Source organism: Corvus cornix, chromosome 5 (assembly GCF_000738735.6).
Source record: "Corvus cornix cornix isolate S_Up_H32 chromosome 5, ASM73873v5, whole genome shotgun sequence".
Lineage (NCBI taxonomy): Eukaryota > Metazoa > Chordata > Aves > Passeriformes > Corvidae > Corvus > Corvus cornix.
This window is the reverse complement of record NC_046335.1, coordinates 52,181,475-52,200,163: the sequence shown is the minus strand read 5'-3', so window position 1 is coordinate 52,200,163 and position 18,689 is coordinate 52,181,475. Positions and strand designations below refer to the sequence as shown.

The 18,689-nt window shown below is 44.0% G+C and overlaps 1 protein-coding gene across 6 annotated transcripts in view; it reads left to right on the top strand.

Annotated features, from left to right (window-relative positions):
- Positions 1–18,689, top strand: part of DENND2B (DENN domain containing 2B) — a 153,508-nt gene that overhangs the window by 114,353 nt on the left and 20,466 nt on the right. For all 6 annotated transcript variants that reach the window (XM_039553312.1, XM_039553315.1, XM_039553313.1 and 3 more), the window contains 6 exons: positions 1,994–2,178; positions 2,809–2,918; positions 4,485–4,554; positions 10,834–10,911; positions 14,356–14,496; positions 17,376–17,524. In XM_039553312.1, the coding sequence (XP_039409246.1) occupies positions 1,994–2,178; positions 2,809–2,918; positions 4,485–4,554; positions 10,834–10,911; positions 14,356–14,496; positions 17,376–17,524 (733 nt within the window). The remainder of the gene's footprint in view (positions 1–1,993; positions 2,179–2,808; positions 2,919–4,484; positions 4,555–10,833; positions 10,912–14,355; positions 14,497–17,375; positions 17,525–18,689) is intronic.

The window sequence follows — 18,689 nt, the reverse complement described above, 5'->3', positions numbered from 1 at the left end:
CTTTGTCAGCCACTTCAGAGATGCTGATCTATTCCAGACTGACTACTGGGTGCAGGCTTAGAGGGATGAGATTGGATAAAGATGCTCCTTTCTTATCCATATGCTGCTTTCTGTGTTTACTGCTCGCTGCTGTTAGAGGCAAGGATCTGGGTCTGGTCCAGCATTGTGGTTCTTAGACTCTTTTATAAGTCTGCAGTCTCCAAATTGTAGAAATTCCTTTATCAGCACCTGCACAAACTCTTCCTGAGCCAGGCCAGTATATTATTCCCTCCTTTTCCTAAGTCCTGATACAGAAAGAGACCTATAAAAAAGTTGAAGACAGCAGCAACAGATTTCATTACTAAAAACCCAGCACGTTATTAGTAGGTGAGGGCTAAAAAATAGAAGGGTGTGGAGCTGTTACAAGATATGGGGCAATCATTCATGTCTATCCACTGCAGATGTCACCTGCTTACTGTACATGCAGCAAGCCTTTCTGGAAAACCTTGTCTTAGGGAAACAGATTTGTGCCAGATAGGTGGTGGTAAGACCACCCAAAACTGGCAATGTGTGTAACATTGTACAGTGATGTGTGGCAGATGACTCCTTGCTCCTTTGTCTACCCGTACCAACCCAAAAGCACTTGCAGTTCTGTTTCTTTGTGTCAGCAAATAGAGGGGTTGCTTGCTCTCAAAGGCCATGAAAGAAGATAGACAGGGCCTGGCCCCTCTCTTATTCCTGGGAGGATATTCTGATCTCACTGAAAACCGGGAGGCTTTCCCCCATTGTTGTGGAACAGGGGATCTTCATTCTGATGTCTCTCTGAGCAGCTGTTCCTGAGTGACTTTGTGTTTACATTGATGCTCTCAGGGTGTGCTGAGCCAAAGACCCCCTTGTCACGTGTAGCATGACAGGACTCACTGGGTGCCCATCTGGTGGGGTGGGCTCTTTGGTTTCACCTCTAGCAAACGTGAAGAGTGTGGGGCTGTCTCAAGGCAGGAGCAGGCAGGTTGATTCTGAGGTTTTAGCTTCTTTAGCTGTGCACCAGACCCAAGTGCTTTATCAAAATAATTTTTAATTTTTCTGTTGAACCTGGTGTATGAGGGCTGGACATCAAGGGCTTTCCCTTTATTTCTGTCAATTAATTGCTGCTGTGAATGAGTGCTTGTGACATCTTATTTCCCTGCCACCAGGGCCAGTCAGCCTTCTGGAAGCTGTGGGCAGTGGCAGCGAGTAGAGCCTTAAGGTTTGAGGTGTGCTGCTAACAGTTCTTTTGCCTTTGCCCAGAGATCCTGGTGTGAAGAGTTGGGGAAGAGCATGCAGGGAGCTGCTTTTGCTGAGCTGTTTTGTTTTTCCTTCTACCAGAACTGGTAATGATGTTAATAACCAGTCCTCCATAGATATCAAGCAACAAGTCTCTGGATCAAGGCACATCTTTGCCTTGATGAGTGACCATGGATCTAAGATTGTTCCCCAACAGAATTAGCACTAACAAAGCAACCCACAGGAGGCAATTGGCACATCTTTCCTTTCTTCCCTGTCCCCCTTCCTGGAGATTATTCCATGGCTTGCTTTACATGGTTTATAGCAAAAAGCTGTGCTGTGTAGGGACAGGGCACAGAACTGTTTTTCACCAGGGTAAGCCAGGCCTCCGATGTGTCACCCTGGAGGCCCCAGTGCATTTGCACGCCCACATAAGGGCTTATAATCCAGTCTTACGCGTGAAGAAAAGCCAGACCTTTGGCAGGGTAACAGTTATGATCTGCAAATTATTGCAGTGACTGAGTGTTGCATCACTTCAGTACTTGGAGAAAGTTTTGATTTATGGGTGCAATTAGCAAGGGAGACTACAGAAGGTTTGCTAACTAGGTTTGCTTTTGAAAGGAGAACATGCTTGGAATAATACTCTGGCAAATTGAAAGTCCTTTGTGAATGGCTGTGGTTTACAAAAACACATTGCAGTCTCAGGTAATGATCTGTCTCTTTTTTTATTCCTTTTTTTTTTAAATACCAGCTCATACCCAGCGCCTTGTACACATCCAGTCAATGCTGAAGAGGGCTCCAAGTTATCGCACCCTGGAACTGGAGCTGATTGAGTGGCAGGAGCGGGAGTTATTTGAGTATTTTGTGGTAGTGTCCCTGAAGAAGAAGCCTTCTAAAAACACTTACCTCCCTGAAGTGACATACCAGTTTCCCAAGGTAAAAGAGAAATTGCTATGTACAGTTCATTCTAAGATCAGTAAAGGGAATAAATGGAAAAATGATTTGAAATCCAATTTTTAAACAGAGCTTTCAGAATTGTTCCAAAGCAATCTGTTACAAAGCAAAGGGCATAGAGAAGGTAACTGAAAGCTTTCCCTGTTTTCAAATTTATCTTTTCCAGAGCTGGAGAATTTGGCCTGATGGTGGATGCTTTAAAGACTCTGTTTAAATTCAGTTTCTAAATATTTCACTTTTAGCTCATTTTGGCTATATTAGGATTTGTTCCAAAACTCGCTGAAGGCACTGGAAAGACTTTTGCTGATCTCTGGCATTTCTCTTGTGCTCTTGCAGCAGAAAGGTATTTGAGTTAGGGCTGTGTTTTAAGAGGTCATCGTGCAACAAGGGAGTTTCAGGCAATTAAAAGAAAAAGTAAAACCCCAACAGTGATTATTTCTTTTGTGTGAGTAGCTGTAAGCCTGTCCTGGAGTCATGCCTCACTCTGCCAAGCACAAATACAGGACAATCTGATGGGCCCTGGCTCTCAGAGCTCATCAGTGACCCTGCCCCCGAGCAGAGCTGGGAAGGGACGCCCCAGGGACTGACTGAACCTCGCTTTTCTCCCGGCAGCTGGAGAGACCAACCAAGCAGATGCGGGAGGCGGAGGAGCGCCTCAAGGCTATCCCACAGTTCTGCTTCCCCGACGCCAAGGACTGGCTCCCAGTGTCTGAGTACAACAGGTGAGTGCTCCAGAGCTCCTCTGCACGATGCAGTGATGCTGGAATGATGCTGGAGTGATGCTGGAGCACGGCTGGAGCAGCCACTGCCTCGCTGATGCCCAATTAAGGAAGCAGCAGTTTGAGTCTTGGCTGCTTTGTGATCAAGCAGCTGTATTTAATTTTTCTTTCCTTTGAAGCTCTGTGTTCTTTTTCTTCCCTATTCTGCCTGCCTCACAGGCCATGTGGCTGAGAGGAAGAGGCTTGAAGGTTCCTCTGAGTGCTGAACTCCAAAGCATAAATGGAAGTATTTAAAATAAATCTTAAAAAGGATGGGGCCCTTCCCACCCCTGCCCTAGTCATTCACCTCGGAGTGCTTGCCTCACATTGCAGGACACCCCTTCATTTGGCCCAAAACGTTGCTGTCTGAGAACTTTTTGGAGCTGTGCTCCATGCCAGCAGAGGAGCTCTTTCTTCCTTCCATTGGAAATGAATGACTGTGGGAGAAGGGCAAAGGAAGGAGAACCAGGCTTGCATTTTCTTTTTCATTCAAAGTGACCTCAAAAAAATGTATAATTCCTTTTTCCCTGCATTGATATGTCAGAACTTGTTGAGCCAAAGGTGTAGAGTAACAGGATAGGCAGAAGGGATGGAATCATGGAATGATTTGGGCTGGAAGGGATCTTTAAAGGTCCTTTCTGCCATGAGCAGGGACATCTTCAACTAGATCAGGTTAATCAGAGCCCTGTCCAGCTTGACCTTGAATGCTTCCAAAGATGGGGCATCTACCACGTCGCTGGAGAGCCTGTACTAGTGTTTTACCACCCTCATTGTAAAACATTTCTTCCTTTTATCTAGTCTAAATCTACCTAGTTCTAGTTTGAAATCATTACCGTTTGTCCTGTCACTACAGACCCTATTAAAAAGTCTGTTTCCATCTTTCTTAGAAGCCCCTTTTACGTATTGAAAGGCCACAATAAGGTCTCCCCAGAGACAGCTGTAATGATACAAACCCTGGCATTTCCGCACAAGGCAGTACTTTATATAATGCCATTTGTTACTTGCAAAGCAGTCAGGAATGTTTCTGAGCCCAGGCACAAATTCACAGACCCATCCCTTTACCTGTGCTGTAATTACAACCTTAAACTGTTTTGCTGCTCTGTCACAAATGGTATTTATCCTAGACAGAGACATAAAATGAGCTGGATTTTGGAAACCTGTGTTGTTTCTGGATTAGAAGATGATTTCTCTACTCTCAGAGAATATCTAAGGTTCTCCCTTTAAGAGAGCTCAGTTGAAAGACAGGATTGAACTAAAGGTAAAGGAGCACTGGAATACTGCCCTCAAAATCTGATTCTCATGTTCCTTCTGCAGTCACTGACATTCAGCACCCATCTCTTCTAATGAGACAGTTGGCTTGTCCTTAACCACACTGCTGACAGAATTTTTCCACAGAGTATGTCCTAATGATGAAGACCCTCCAGTGGGTAGAATCTCTTACTGGATGAGGCAGTGTCCCTTTCTAAGTGATCTACCTTATAGCCATGCTATAGTTCTGATACAAGCTCTGGGCAATTCACTTTCTCCTAGTGAGACCTTCTCTTTCATGCTGACTGGGGAGGACGGGAGCCGGCGCTTTGGGTACTGCAGGAGGCTCTTGGTAAGTACATCACCTTCACCTCAGAGGGCAGAATTCTCTCGAAGAGGATCTCAAAACTACAGTCTGAACTGAGGGTGTTTCTCATGGTTTTAAAAGGAAACAGGGTTTTCTCACTCTGAAATTTGGAAATGTAAGGATATCAAGTACAATGAGAGTTTGTAACGGCAGTTTCAATCAGATAGGTCCCAAGGCTTGTAGTGAATTTCTGAGAACGTAGAGAGTTTTTTGTTTGAGCACTTAATAAATTCTTTATGTTACGTACTTTCAAGCACAATCAGAAATTCTACAACACTGGAAACAAAGGTAAAGCTGGTATTTCTAAACATCTGTGAGTAGTGTTTATCTCTTGGGCAGCTGCTTACATCTCAAAGGGCTCTGCCAGCACTTTCTCATCAGTCTGCAGCTCGGGACCATGCAACAGGCTGGTGCCAGCACTGGGAAGTCTGGTTTCTCACACTCTTTTTCAGTCCTCATGATCTGAGGTGGTCAACTGGTGAGGTGGGGAGCCTACAAACAGTGTTGTCTCACCACCTGGAAAATCACTGGACACTTGGTAAACTGAGAGCATGGCAGTGTGTGTAAAGCAGGGGGGAGGAATCTGCACAGAGGGTTGCAGAGTGTGTTAAGGGAGCTGGAGCACAGTGCAAACAGGGATTTTGGTGTCCATCCTGCACACCCGGTGGGATGGCAGCAAAGCAGAAAGCAGCTGGTTGTCCTTACACTGGCCTTGCACCTCTTGGATGGGTTTGGAGCTGTTTGTGAGTGACTTGGTGGGGAGCTGTGGCTCCTGTCCTGTTCTCATGACTGTTGCCTACACTTGGTTGGGGAGCTTGTATAGATATTGGAGTCTGGCTGACTCTCGGTGCCAAATGAATGTCCACGGCAGTTTGTAAATATGTCCCCCTCTAAGAGTAAGGCACATTGTCACTTTCCCCTCCCTTCCCTTTCTGGCATGATTTCCCACCTTTTCAGGCAGAAAACCTGTCACTAGAGCAGCAGCCTCCATCCTGCACCGCTGCTTGTGCCTGAGCTGGCTGTTCCCCTGCTCTCTGTCCGTGGCAGAGCCCTTGTCGTGCGGACAGCAGATGCTCTGTCTGGGAGGTATTGCTGTGTGTGGTTCCTCTATTTGTAAGAAGTTTCATTAAACTAACATAACAGAAAACTTGTTTATCAGTTCTGGGGGTGGTGTTTGCCATAGGTAGCATCACAGGGACTCACTCTGTATAAAAAATGTGTCAGAGTGGGCTACAACAAGGTTTATATGTGGGCAGGAAATGTCATTAAAGGCTTGTGCTGCAGTAAATCTAGGGCTGGTCAGAGGGTGATGCAGGGATGAACAAGGAAAGCACCTAGAAATCATCCTTGCTGGTGTAAATAAGCACAACAAGATGTAGGGCAGCATTACAATTCAATTTTTTTAAAATGTGTTGTTATTTAAAAGGATAATAAGGTATATTTAGAAAAAAACCCAACAAAACCTTAGAAAATGTTGTCTAGAATTAAATTGTAGAATGTTTTCACTCTACCAGGTAAGGGTGGTTTAAGACTTCTATCTTTCTGAGAATGTTAGTAAATTTGTAATCATGCACAACCATTTGTGAAATGCCAAATGGTTGCTCCTGGACCAGGCTGAGACTGAAATAACCAGTGACAATAAAAGAGATTTATACACAGGAATGTTGAATCAGTTTGTCAATGAAACATTAACATAGGCTTTTTTTACTCACTTAAAGCTCAGTGAAATTCACCTGACATTAAGGACAACATAAAAATAGAACACTGATTTTAAGCTGGTGCAAAAGATGGCTGAGCATATTAGGAAATACCAGGAACAGAATGAAATCAATAGTGCACACTTTTCTATAATGGTGTTTTGAGACAGCACTGGAGATTTTTATGCTCCATTGGCTAAGGCAAAAATCAATCAAATAGCAAAAAGAAAAAGGGAAAACAAGTAGTGCCTTGCTAAATCTATCTAATAATTATAAAGCCAGTTATAAAGCAGATCTGCTGCTGCCACCTTGGGTGATCACTTAATTCCTGGATTCCAAACCCTGGCGTAGAGAAGCTGACATGTCTCATCCCACTGGTACAGCCTACTCAGCCAAGGAAAGGAAGGAGTGACGCCAGTGCACTTCACCAGCTTTGCCCTTTGTGGGGCAAATCCAGCCACGCCCTTCTGAGAGCAAAACTGGAGCTTAGAAAGAGAGGGGATTTTGGAAGCTGCAGAGAAACATGTCAGCATTTCCTCTACCTGTGGAAAAGGCAAAAGTAGCAGAGACCTCCTTTTATTTGGGTCCTGCAACCTCCTTCTGTCCTGTGGGGAGAAATGGTGGAATCTGGGTGGTTGCCTGAAGTGCCTTTTCCATAGGGCTCGGCTGTACTCACAAAGTGTAACAATTTCATGTCCCCTGCAAACATTGGTGCGTGGTGGGACAGCCTCACTGGTGTGTGCCTCAGTGTGATACGTCTCTTTACAGAAAATACAGATTTTGTACAGGCAGCAAGGAGCAGGTAAATCCTACAGGCATTCTTTATATACCAGCGGCAGATTTTTGTGTTTGGGGGTCCAATTTCCTGAGCAGGTTTTGGAAACTTACGCCAGGGTGGCTCTGATGTCCAGGAGGGCACAGCATCTCCTTCAGTTAGTCCCATTCCAGGCCTGCAAGTTCTGTCAAATGCAATAACCATAATTTGGGAACTACATGCGGTTTTTAGCAGACATTATGTAAGAGAAAGGCGAGGCCACACTGTAATATAGAACCATGAAAATTCCCTAAAATTCTTATAAACTGCTCCACTTCAAGCCAAGCCAACTGCTGTGAGGCTAATTCCTTAGAAAATGTTCCCCAGCTGTCCTGGTGAGGGATGCTCTTGTAATACCCAGCAAGAGGTGTCTCACACCTTCTGGTGCATTTGGCAGCCTCGTTTGCAAAAGCTCCATGGCTGGCTGGGCCAGGCCGGCTGATCCTGTGAGGATGGCTGGCTGCTCTTCTGCAGGGTCTGGTGTGCAGATTCCTGCGTTTAGGAAACAATTGTGTTTTGTCAGCTTTGCTCTCCTTTGGTGTGTTGTGATACAAATAAACTGTTCCATTTTTTTTGCCTTCAGATCTCAGATTCTTCCAGAGCTTTTTTGGGGTCTGTGTGCCAAAACTACCTCAAGGGATACAGTGACAATTATGTTTTGTTTGTTCTAAAAATCCTGTACAGTATCCCCTTTAAATGTATTTATATTGTTTTGTTTCATTTTGGAACAAGATTAGAATGGAATGTAACCTATTGTCCCACAGCAGACAGTCTGCATTTCCATAGATAGCATGAAGTTTTCCAGTTACATCTTGATACCTCCAAGGCAATCCTGCAACAGCTTTTCTAGTGAGTGCACACGTCAGCAGCAAAGATGATTTGGGCACCTTTGCAGGGACTGTTTCATCCTGGCCCTCTCTTCCCTGTCACATAAAATTTGATCCTCCGCCACTTTTCTAGGCTAAGAGAAGCCAGCCCCAAGAATCCATGGAGGAGCAGATGCCTGAATGTGAAGTGTGCACCTGAAAACATGGAAAGTAGTTGTTAGGTGGGAGTAACCTAACATCCTGCATTTGCTGGGGGCAGGAGAAGGGAATTCATTACACTGTGAAAGCAACTTTTGTGGGATGCAGACTGTTTATAGAGCTGCAAAAAGCTCATTGGAAAACCTTTTCTTCTCTTTGCCCTCTTCCATCCTGCCCTTCCCCAAGCACTTCGACAGCCCTGTGCACACTGGGTGCTCTGGCACCCAAAGTTCATGTTTCACGTATAACAAGAAGTCTTTAAGAAGAGCTCTTGGATTTACAACACCCACAGTTTTCTCATGGTCAGAATTTGGATTAGCCCTAACAAGGAATCAAGAGCCTCCATAGAAACTGGCTTGTGACTGACTTTTCATTTTAGCCTCCCAGTGTTTGAATTGTTCTGATTCCTGGCACCATTAAGGAACGTCTCTGTTTCTGGATATGCTGGCTAGTGCATGTGCTTTGCAAAGGCCACTTCCTTCACACAGCTCAGTGCTATGGCAGACTGGGAGGAGATCTCTGAAGGCTCCCCTAGATTCCAAGCACATGGGCGGGGAGGTGGGATTTGAAAGAGAAAAATGGCGGGCTTGGTTTTTGGAGCAAAAGCCTCTTGTTTCTCCTGCCAAAGATTTTGGAGTGGGCTTTGGTCAGTAAAATTCAGATTAAACTTGCTATAAAAAAGATTGTCCTGAGCCACGTGTGGACCAGCCCAGATGCAGAGCTCAGCTTCTCTATCTCAGCCAAGTTCTTATCAGTTCATGTTCATCATTTTGGGAAACTGTCTTGTTATCATCAAAACTCATTAGCATTTTCATTTTCTGGTACTGGACTAAGGCTGAAAATATCCTGGGCTTCAGGAAAACAAATTGAAAGCAAATCAAACCCGAAACATCAACCCTCCATCTCTCAGGAGCAGCGCAGTGCACCAAGGCAGAGTCACTCGGGTCCCTCTCAGCTGGGCTACTTTAGCATTTTGCTTTCCTGGACCTATTCTTTGTGTGCAAGAGTGAGCCTTGGGTGGAGGACATGACTCCAAGAGTGTGTAGCTGCCTTGTGGAGCACAGCCTGCAACTTGGGAGAGCTCCATTTTGGGAAGAGAGGAGGTTACACTGGTACTGATGGGCAGACCCAGGGCCTGAGCCTGCCCTAGTGAAGAGAGAGCAGTCCAGGCAGGAGTGTCATGTCCTATACGATGTTCTTTCCTGGGAAAGAAGCAAACTGAAGCACAATGGGTGTTTTAGGTCTGTCTTTGAGGTGTAAACTGATGGCTGGAGGGGAAGTTATGAGAAGGGTTGCCAGTGTTATAAGTTTGAGGAGGTCTGCCCCTCAGAATGGCTCTGCCTGAGGCTTTTGCTTGCTGCTCTTACCACTGATGTGTGTGCATCTGTGAGGCTGTGCTGGTTGCAGGAAAAGGTCTCTGAAGTAGAAGAGGATGTCCTGCACAGTGAGTGCAGGGAGGGAAGAATCCCAGCTCTCACAGACATGTAGCCTTTAAGACATTTGAAAGCAATGATATTTCATAAAGGAGAAACTTGGAGTAAGTGCTAAGCAGTTATTGTTTCTGGTCTTATAGATGACCCAGGAATGTGATGTTTTTACTGGCACTCGGTGAGACAGCTCTTGGCTGGGAGCTGTCCAAGGCTTCTGGCATGGCTTCGGCATTCCTGCAGATTTGACACAATGATTTTAACCAAAATCCCACATGCTTGATATAATCACTCAGTGCCTTTAGAAAGGATTTTATACCTAATATGGACAAAAAAGGGCTCTGCTTTTTCAGAGATGTGACGTGTAGTGAGCAGGTTTGGATCCAGAAATAGACTCATCTGTATTCACTTAGCTTTGGTATTTTTTTTGTGGTCTTTATTATAACAGGCAGGCACCTGCTGACTGTCCAAGTCTAGAGTGCAATATTCAGGTTTAAAAAGCACATCTGCTCCTCAGTTTCTCTTGATTGTCATCTCTGTGGCATGTGAATTTCAAACACTCCACGGGGAAGTTGATCACTGTGTCAGCAGAGTCTAATGAAGAGATAAGTGGAATAGGCAGGGTAGCAGAGTCCAGTATGCTCAGGAAGTACCATTTGCTTCTCCAGGACATATATAGGATGGTTATAGAGGATGGTCTTCACAGTTCCTTTTGGGGAGGGGGTAAGAAGGATGTGTATTATTGATTCATACTTGCCACTGTTTAAGTAACGTTTGAGTTTCATGTTTATCATGAGTTGGTCTGAGGAAGTTAATGATTTACTCATGCAGCCTGCCTTTGTTTAGGTTGTGAGCTCGCTTTCTGTAGGTTGAGCTCTCTTTGAACTCCAAGGAGTGAGGAACTAAAGTCATCATTGCCTGCCTTAGCATTGCAGTTCTCCTCTTCCAGCACATGGCCCCAGGGTGGCCCCACTCCTCGTGCTGCATCAGGAGCAGGGGACAGAGATAGCAGAGGCATGAGTTACAGCCCTGGTTCAATGTGCTTTTATGGCTGCAAGCTGGAGCGATGTTGGGATACAGCCCCAACACGCTGTGATTTCCAAAGAGGATAAGCTCTATTTGCACTTTTCGGTTTCCTGTCTTATGGAAGAAATACGATGCTTTTCCAAGAGCAGCTATTTGTTGGAGAAGCAGATAGTGAGAGATTTCACGATGGCCAACTGTGTGGTCAGAGAAAGAAGTGTATTTCCTCATGGCTCCACATTAATATGTAATTCCCATCTCCTCTTTGCTGTTATCAGCCGAATGGAAAAGGCCCGCGCCTACCTGAAGTTTATTGTGTCATCAGCCGCCTGGGGTGCTTTGACTTGTTTTCCAAGGTAAGGAGATATTTTTTAATATTGTTTTTTAATTTGGTTGTTTATTGAGATACATCCACAGCGATGAACCAGACTGGAAGAATTTCTTGCTTTGATGGGAGATTACTATTTTACAGTTGCTGTTTTGGATATTCCATCCCTATTATTTGGTTCATCAAAGAATGTCTTATTACTTCTGTGACTGAGGCAGAAATTGATGCAGAAAACATCTGGGTGTCTGTATGATCTGGCTGACTGAAGTTTTTTCCATTGTTTTCTACAGCCATTCTGTGCTGAGCTGTAATTCTTGGCATCCATAGTCTGGATGATGGGCCAGTACCACTTTTACTCCAATACCCCGTGGAATGATGAGGTTGAGAAAAAAGATTATTTGATATGTGAATTCTATACACTTAACACTTTTTTCTTACACATTCTTATACTTGACACTTTTTTTTTTCACCCTAGGAGTCTAGGATAAAGCACAGATGATCTTTTAATCGGCCCAATTTTAATTGATTACGTTTTAATTTAGTAGAGGTTTTCACTTCAGATACGGGAAATCTCACAGAATTTTCACAGATTTTGTTGTTAATTTTCATAGGAATAAAGTTGAAAAGAACATGTGAATCATTTATGTTAATAAAAATCATAGCATTTCTATTGTTCATATGATCTAATATTCATACAGAATGTTATCTTTAAAGCAGGTTTCAAGCTTTTCTAGATAAAACTTTGTTTAACACAAGCCTTGTGTGAAGAACAACAGCTGGGATTGTAATAGTCAATTGCAATTCTGCTTCTGAGGTCTTTCATAAAGCTCTGAAATCAAGGGTTTATAACAATGTCTCTTAGACATAATATGTATCTAAACACAGATATCTGTGAATTAAATGGAATGCATTGTTCTGGGAGGATCACCCAGCTCACCACACTCATGGTGTGGACAGATCTCCTGAGGCTCTTTGTTTGCTATTATGTTTTTATCTAATTTTGATAGCGCTCTATTTTTCAAAGGAAGACTTAGGAGAAGGAAAAAACCAAAATTAGGTATCTTCCTTACAACCAAGTATCAGTGCAGCTGAGGTATAAGGTCAGACAAGGAAGGTCATTGCACCAAAATTGCAAATAATCTGCTTTCCCAGTTCAGTCTGTAACCTGGGAAAAAGTGTGTGATTATCCATCCAGAGTGAACCCAAGGCTGATGTGAATGGATCTTCCCTGGCTCCAGCAGGGGCTGTTCCCACGCACTGTGGCAGGCAGGCCCTGGCCACACGCGCCTGGGGATCTTGCTGTGTGTAGGAAGGAAAGCTCCTGCTCAGTTCTGTACTGGGTCCTGACTGGGGCTGTAACACATCTGTGCTGCTTTTCCGCTCCTGGGTGGTGGAGGGGCTGGGCCGCAGGAGGAGCCCACCCACACTGGGGTGTGGGCACAGCGGCGGTGTCCTGCACAGGGCTGTCACCTCCTGAGGGCAGCACATGGGGCTGACTCCAGCCCTGGGCTGGATCTAGCACAGCTCCACAGCACACGCTCCAGGCACTGCATTTGGAAAGGGAACACTTGATAAATGGAGGAGGAAGCACTTGAGCCTTAGCATCCTTGTTGGTTTTGAAGACAGATGAGGTGTGGATGGAGACAGAAGTTCTTGAAAAGTGAGACACCCTCTTTTTCCAGCTAAAGAGTAGGAACCTGGGCTATCCTTACTTGATAAATCCAGTGAAAGAGAGGAAAAAATAATGAGGGTGCATTTTGCTGAATTAGTCAAAACAACGAATAGCTGTCTTTACAGTACACAGTGAGTGATAAAAAGCCATGGGATATTAAATCTTGGATATTATTTATCACAAAAGCAAAAAGATTCCTCTGGTTTAAAATGTTTATCATTTTTTTTTCTGATAACTTGCATTAATTTCGTTTTCCACAAAGCCTTTTATGCTCACTCACTGTTGTAATACCTATTGCTAAGACAGACTTGAGAACCACAGATAATCTTAACTTCCAGCCGGCTCATTTGGTCATGGGTTCAACAGATGTTTCTGACCATTTTATCTCTTGCGATCTCTGTTCAGCTTTTATTTGGTTTAAATGCTCCTTTTATTTGCATTGTGAAGGTCCTTGGGGCAGGCATATGACACACACATGACCCCAACTCCAGCAACAAAAAGCATCACATAGTGACTGCCGGAGCACAACTGTGTGCTGGCAGTGTGCAGGAGCACCAAGGGACCTGGGGCACAGTCCTGCTTCATTGCTGCTTCCCACTTGGGCAGCTGGGTTTGTTTGCTGAGGATGGTTGTGCTGCAAATTACATCAAGAGTGAAATTCGTGTCCTCATTTATGGTTTTCTGCCACTTCCATGGACTGGAATGCAAGTTATGTACACAGGGGCAGCTTTGCTTTAGTTAGGCCTTCACTATGTCACAGGGAGGAAGGGGAAACTATGTACCAGTGAATGCCTCTGCTGGCATTTGGTGTCACCAGCTATTGTCACGGGTCACCAGCTTGTGCTTAAGTGTCTTTTAATGCTCTGCTTCAGTGAAAATCACTTCCAAGAGAAACAAGAGAAAATGCCTGGCTCAGGCCCACTAACTCTTGTATGGCCTTTTGCTCTGGAGTGGTGGTTAAAATATCACCATTGCAGGTCAAATCACTGACTGCTTTGAACCTTGCTTTCTGTGTTCTTTAGGTTTATCATCTATATGCTCTATCTAATGTGGGAAAACTTAGCTGTGATCTAATTTATGTTGCCCCATGTGACCAAAGAGAGAAGAAAATAGTAGTCTTGTCTTTGTAAGAAGTTCCATCTGCTTATTTCAAGACTAGATTGCCTGCTCTGCATCATGTCCAAGAGAAAATGACCTTAATGCAGGCACCAGTGTGAACAGCTGGGCATGCTTCAGGGGCTGCTCGTGGTCTCCAGCTCAGCATAGACTCTGACCTGACAGCCACTGCTGGGAGCCTTTCAGGAGCTCAGTCCTGCTATCATAGTGGCAGCAATGCTTTCTTTGCTACTCTGGCTTTTTCCTGCCCTCTCATTTGAAATGGAAGGAATGCCCATGCAGAAGAATATTTTTCTTTGACACAGATTTCAAGATGTACCACTGAGACGTGATGCTGACCTGGGCTGTGATCATGGCATTTGTCTTCATCTTTCTCTCCTTCAGCTCACCCTGCTGTTCAGGAATAATCCCAATATATGGATCCCTTTAGTCATGTTGAGTCTTCTTCCTCTTTTCCAGATTTGTTAATTCTTCCTTGCCTCTGTGCTAATTACATTCACAAACAGGCTTCATTTTGTAACCAGAAAACATGGATTGATAGTAATGAAGAAATACACAGCAGAGGAGAAATTAACTGAGATCTGCCATATGTCTAAGCACATGTGCATCAAAGGATGCTTCAAAAGTCTGTGTGATGCTGATATGTTCTATCTCTCTCTCACTTATGTCTTACTAATGGACCAGATCCTGGATGAGGTTGAAAGGAGAAGGGGAATATCTGCTGCCCTGGTTTATCCATTTATGAGAAGTCTGATGGAATCTCCTTTTCCTGCACCTGGAAAGACAATCAAAGTCAAGACCTTCCTGCCTGGAGCTGGAAATGAGGTAAAAAGCAACTGCAAACATTAAAAGTTAAAGCCCTTTACCACTCCATTATCAAAACAGCAAAAGAAAAACAGGAGGAAGCAAACAGATCCTACAGGGAGGTGGGGTGGCACACCTTCAAAATGAGCAGAGCAGGAGCTGCACCACTGTGGATATGCTAATGCTAGTTCCCATTGATGATTATAAGCCAATTTATGGTTATGTATTTATTATTTCATGTTTACTAAGTTGTGTGTAAGAAAAACAGCCAACACAAATGTCTCTGTGTGTCTGGCCTACTGCAGTTCAGAGACTGCAGCATTGCTGGGCTTTATCACAGTGATAAGAGGCAAGTGTGAATTTCCCATGCTGTCTGTACCTGAATGCTTCAGCAGCTGCTTGTTATTTCAAACTTCATTACTGCTGGTCCTGGCATTGGTAGGAGTGACCAGCAGCATTTAAATGGCTCTCTTTGGCCATAAATACCTTTAAACTGGCCCTCAAAGAAAAGCATGTCATGTAAAACTTTCATGTGTGTGCTCACATATAATAGATGTCATTTCTTTTTACTCCTGACTCAAGTAGCTAGAAGCCTAGCTTTAGACAACATATGCCTTACTGGAAAATGGCAGTATTGATTAAAAGGCTTTTGCAACTTGGGGCTGGCCAACCATGTCAAATTCTGCTCCACTCAGATGGGCAAAGGATATAGAAGGGATACATCCCTGAAGATAGGAATAGAATTTGTCCCAGTTAGTGAAAGCAGGAAAAAACCGCTCCCCTTTAGGGTTGTTTTACATTCCTTAGGGTTAGTTTTACAGTGCTTTTGTTATTTTTGCATTGAATCATATTTTCTCTAAATGTAATGCCACTGACTTCAATGGAGTGGGCCTGTAATGTATGGAGTAAGCTGGTATGAAATGTAAAATGTTCTTTGTATAAGTGACCTGCAAGGCATTTTAAAGTCACCTGCATTTTCTTCTGGAGAAACAGCGTCTGAAAGGGTGATTGGCATAACAGGGGAAAGATCTGACAATGCTTTTTCTGTGTGAATGTATCTGGGAGCCATGGATCTGCAACTTCTCTATCCTCTGCTCAAGCTTCTGAACTCTCCCAGAGAAAAACATTGAGATAATTCCAACAAACAAACAACTCTCTTCTGGCTGAGCTTTGCTCTCTGTTGTGCTAGTACAAACTCGTTATTTAAATGGAATGCACTGGCTTAATTAGGAACAGAATCTTGTCCTTCCATTGTGGCTCCTCTTGCCTAAACAAAGATGATGATTAATTGGGAAGCAGACAGTATATTTCTTTGTGATGAGCAGACTGAGGCAGCAGAAAACATTCCTGGTATTTGTAAAGCTGCCGTAACTTGCATTGCATCCTACCCTGCAGCAAGATTTTCATGTTGGAAGGTTTGCAGTAGAATCAGCTCCTCATGGTTTGGCACATACACTTGATTTGAGCTTGCAAGCTCAGTGCAAAGGAATGGAAGTGGGCACCTTTGCTGATTGTGAGGAAGAGTTAGGCAGCATTTCCAAGGAGCCATTCCTGGTACAGTCCCTCCACAATTTGTTTCTTACTGCTCTTTGGGGCAACAGCTGAGTGATGGGTGTCTATACATCATAATGTTCCTGTGTTTCAGGCCTAAAAAAATCAAATCTATGCACAGGTACTGTTCTAAGAGTGGCTTTCTTTTTACAGTTGCGTGTTACTGATCACAAACAATATCACAACTAAACTGATATGAACTTACTTTGTTTACAGTATCCTGTGATCTTGAGCATATCCTTAAAAACAGTATTTGTGAGGGATTTTGTAAGGGCTACTCCAGTTAAACTGGATCCAGTACACTTGTGAAATGTGGTGTCATGTGCATGAAAGCGTAAGAGTAGTCTAAAGCAATAAAGTGACGGTGATTTTTGGACATATGGAAAGAAGAAGATGTATACATGTTCCTGTTAATATATATTCAGAGATTTCAACACAGCTTCAAGTTGGCCAGCTTTTTCCCTTTCCCTTCTGTTTCCTCAAATTCCTCAATAGTCCATCATTTGCTGTCTTGTGTTTCGTATTTTCTTCCTTCTGTTACTTTCTTCTTCACGTTATTTTTCCCTCTTCTTTTTTCTGTCCTCTGCCTTCAAGTTCCACATCTGAACATGTGAATTGCAGAGTAAAAGGAAGATATAATAAAGGAATCAAGGAAAAAGGCATTTGAGAAAAGGAAGGAGAGGGCCTGAGGTCATGGATGAAGTATGAAAATTAGACTGTAAAGGGATGTCACAACTCACCATCTAAGACCTTGTCCTGACTCCCCAGTTAAGTATATAAAAATATATATACGTACGTATCTTTATATGAAAAGAGAAAGGTTTTGAACACTATCTAGTGAATTACACATCACAGAGGAGTGGAAATGAAGTACATTTGGTTTAAAGTCTTCCTGGCCTTTTAGTTGAGTCCCAGGCTCCTCTCTAGATGTTAATATGAATTGTTAGCCAAGCTTAGAACCCAATTTACCTTGTCTTTATGGCTATTTTATCCCTGTAAGCTTCCAGCTCCAGTGTTTGATTGTTACTTGCTTCATACTCTTGACTCAGGCAAGCTTTGCATCTCTGACAGAATGTTTGGAAGGGAGAATTATGCTTCCCTTGGAGATGACAGCAGACAGTGCACACAGCTGTATTCTGGGAAGAATGGCATGACAGGAATTGTGCAATACACCGTTTTTCTGGAGCGCTGTGCCTGCAGCCTCGGTTTGCACGGGGGGCTGGGGTTCAGTCTGTGTCCCCTCGCCAGGCAAGCACGGGACAGTGCTGGAGGGCCGGGCTGGCTCCCGGGCCGCTGGCACTGCCGGCCTTGCCCAGCGCTGCTGACTGCTGTGTGTTGGGTGTGTCCAGGTCATTGAGCTGCGGAGGCCCATGGACTCCCGCCTGGAACACGTGGACTTTGAGTGCCTGTTCAAGTGCCTCAGCGTTCGGCAGATCATCCGCATCTTTGCCTCCCTCCTGCTGGAGCGCCGCGTCATCTTCGTAGCAGACAAGCTCAGGTAAGTGCTGGAGGCGCCTCAGGCACACACACAAGACAGTGCTATCTCTGGGTACAAAGGGCTTTATGAAACATACAGAATGGTTTTCAGATGTAAGGATCCTCTCACTGGAGGATTTAAATGTCTTTTTACATCCATGGATGTTCTGTCTTACTTTCCCATCTGTAAAATAGCAATACCAGTTCTCACCTGCTTCAGTGTCAGCAGATGTTTGCACAGCATTTTGAAGCAATGTAGTCCCAGCAAGGTATCTTTTCAGGTTTTGGACACGGAGTACTCGTAAAGAGTAGCAGAAGTTGTCACTGAGGTGCTTCATCTTGTGCTCATGCAGTGCTGAGAGCTCCCCTGGTTTTGCTCCATGCAGTACAGAGAGTTTATGTTGGTGCTGTCTTTCAGTTCCTGCCCTACCAAACCCATCCAGTGGGAGTGTTAAACTGCTATCACAGTCCTTCCCAACTATTTGGGATATTTTTCCTGGTGCTCACGTGACCTGAAAACATTTCCTTTTGGAAGCTCCATCTTGGGCTCCTTGCTACAACACTTCAACACACCTTTTGCTTCCCTGCCTTTTGATTGCAATCTCCCCTTTTGGTTCCTCTGAAGCATGAACTCACCCCAGGGTGTAAGGACTGAGAGCGACAGGCCACAACTTCACATGGCCTTTCCCAAGGAAATGGGAGCTCTGTGTAAGCTGCACCCCTGCCCCATAGCAAAGAAACATCCTATTTTTTAGATGCTTGTGTAATCCATACAGAAGAGTGTGGGCAATGTAAAGAAGATGTCCTTTGCTGTGGCATGATAAAGAATAAAAATTGGCAAATAAAAATAAAGCCTGTAATTTATTAGACTCAGGAACATCCAGCATCTTTTAAAAGGACACCAGAGACTGTATGGGAGGTTAAAAACACAGATGGATCTACCCAAACAAACTCTGTTAAACACTTTATCAGTCCCGACCTCCTCTGAATGACTGCCAGAAATAATAGCTGCACTTAGTGGCCGCCAGTGTATATAATAGCAAAAATACTTTGCATAGTAAAAGCTTTACAACCTTTAGGGGAGAATTTCTTAAAGCTGTAGACCCTTCTCAGGTTATAAAGTTACTTCCTTAGCAGTCATTTTTGTGTCTAGAACAACAGGAACATTTTATTTCATCCCTTCTCTT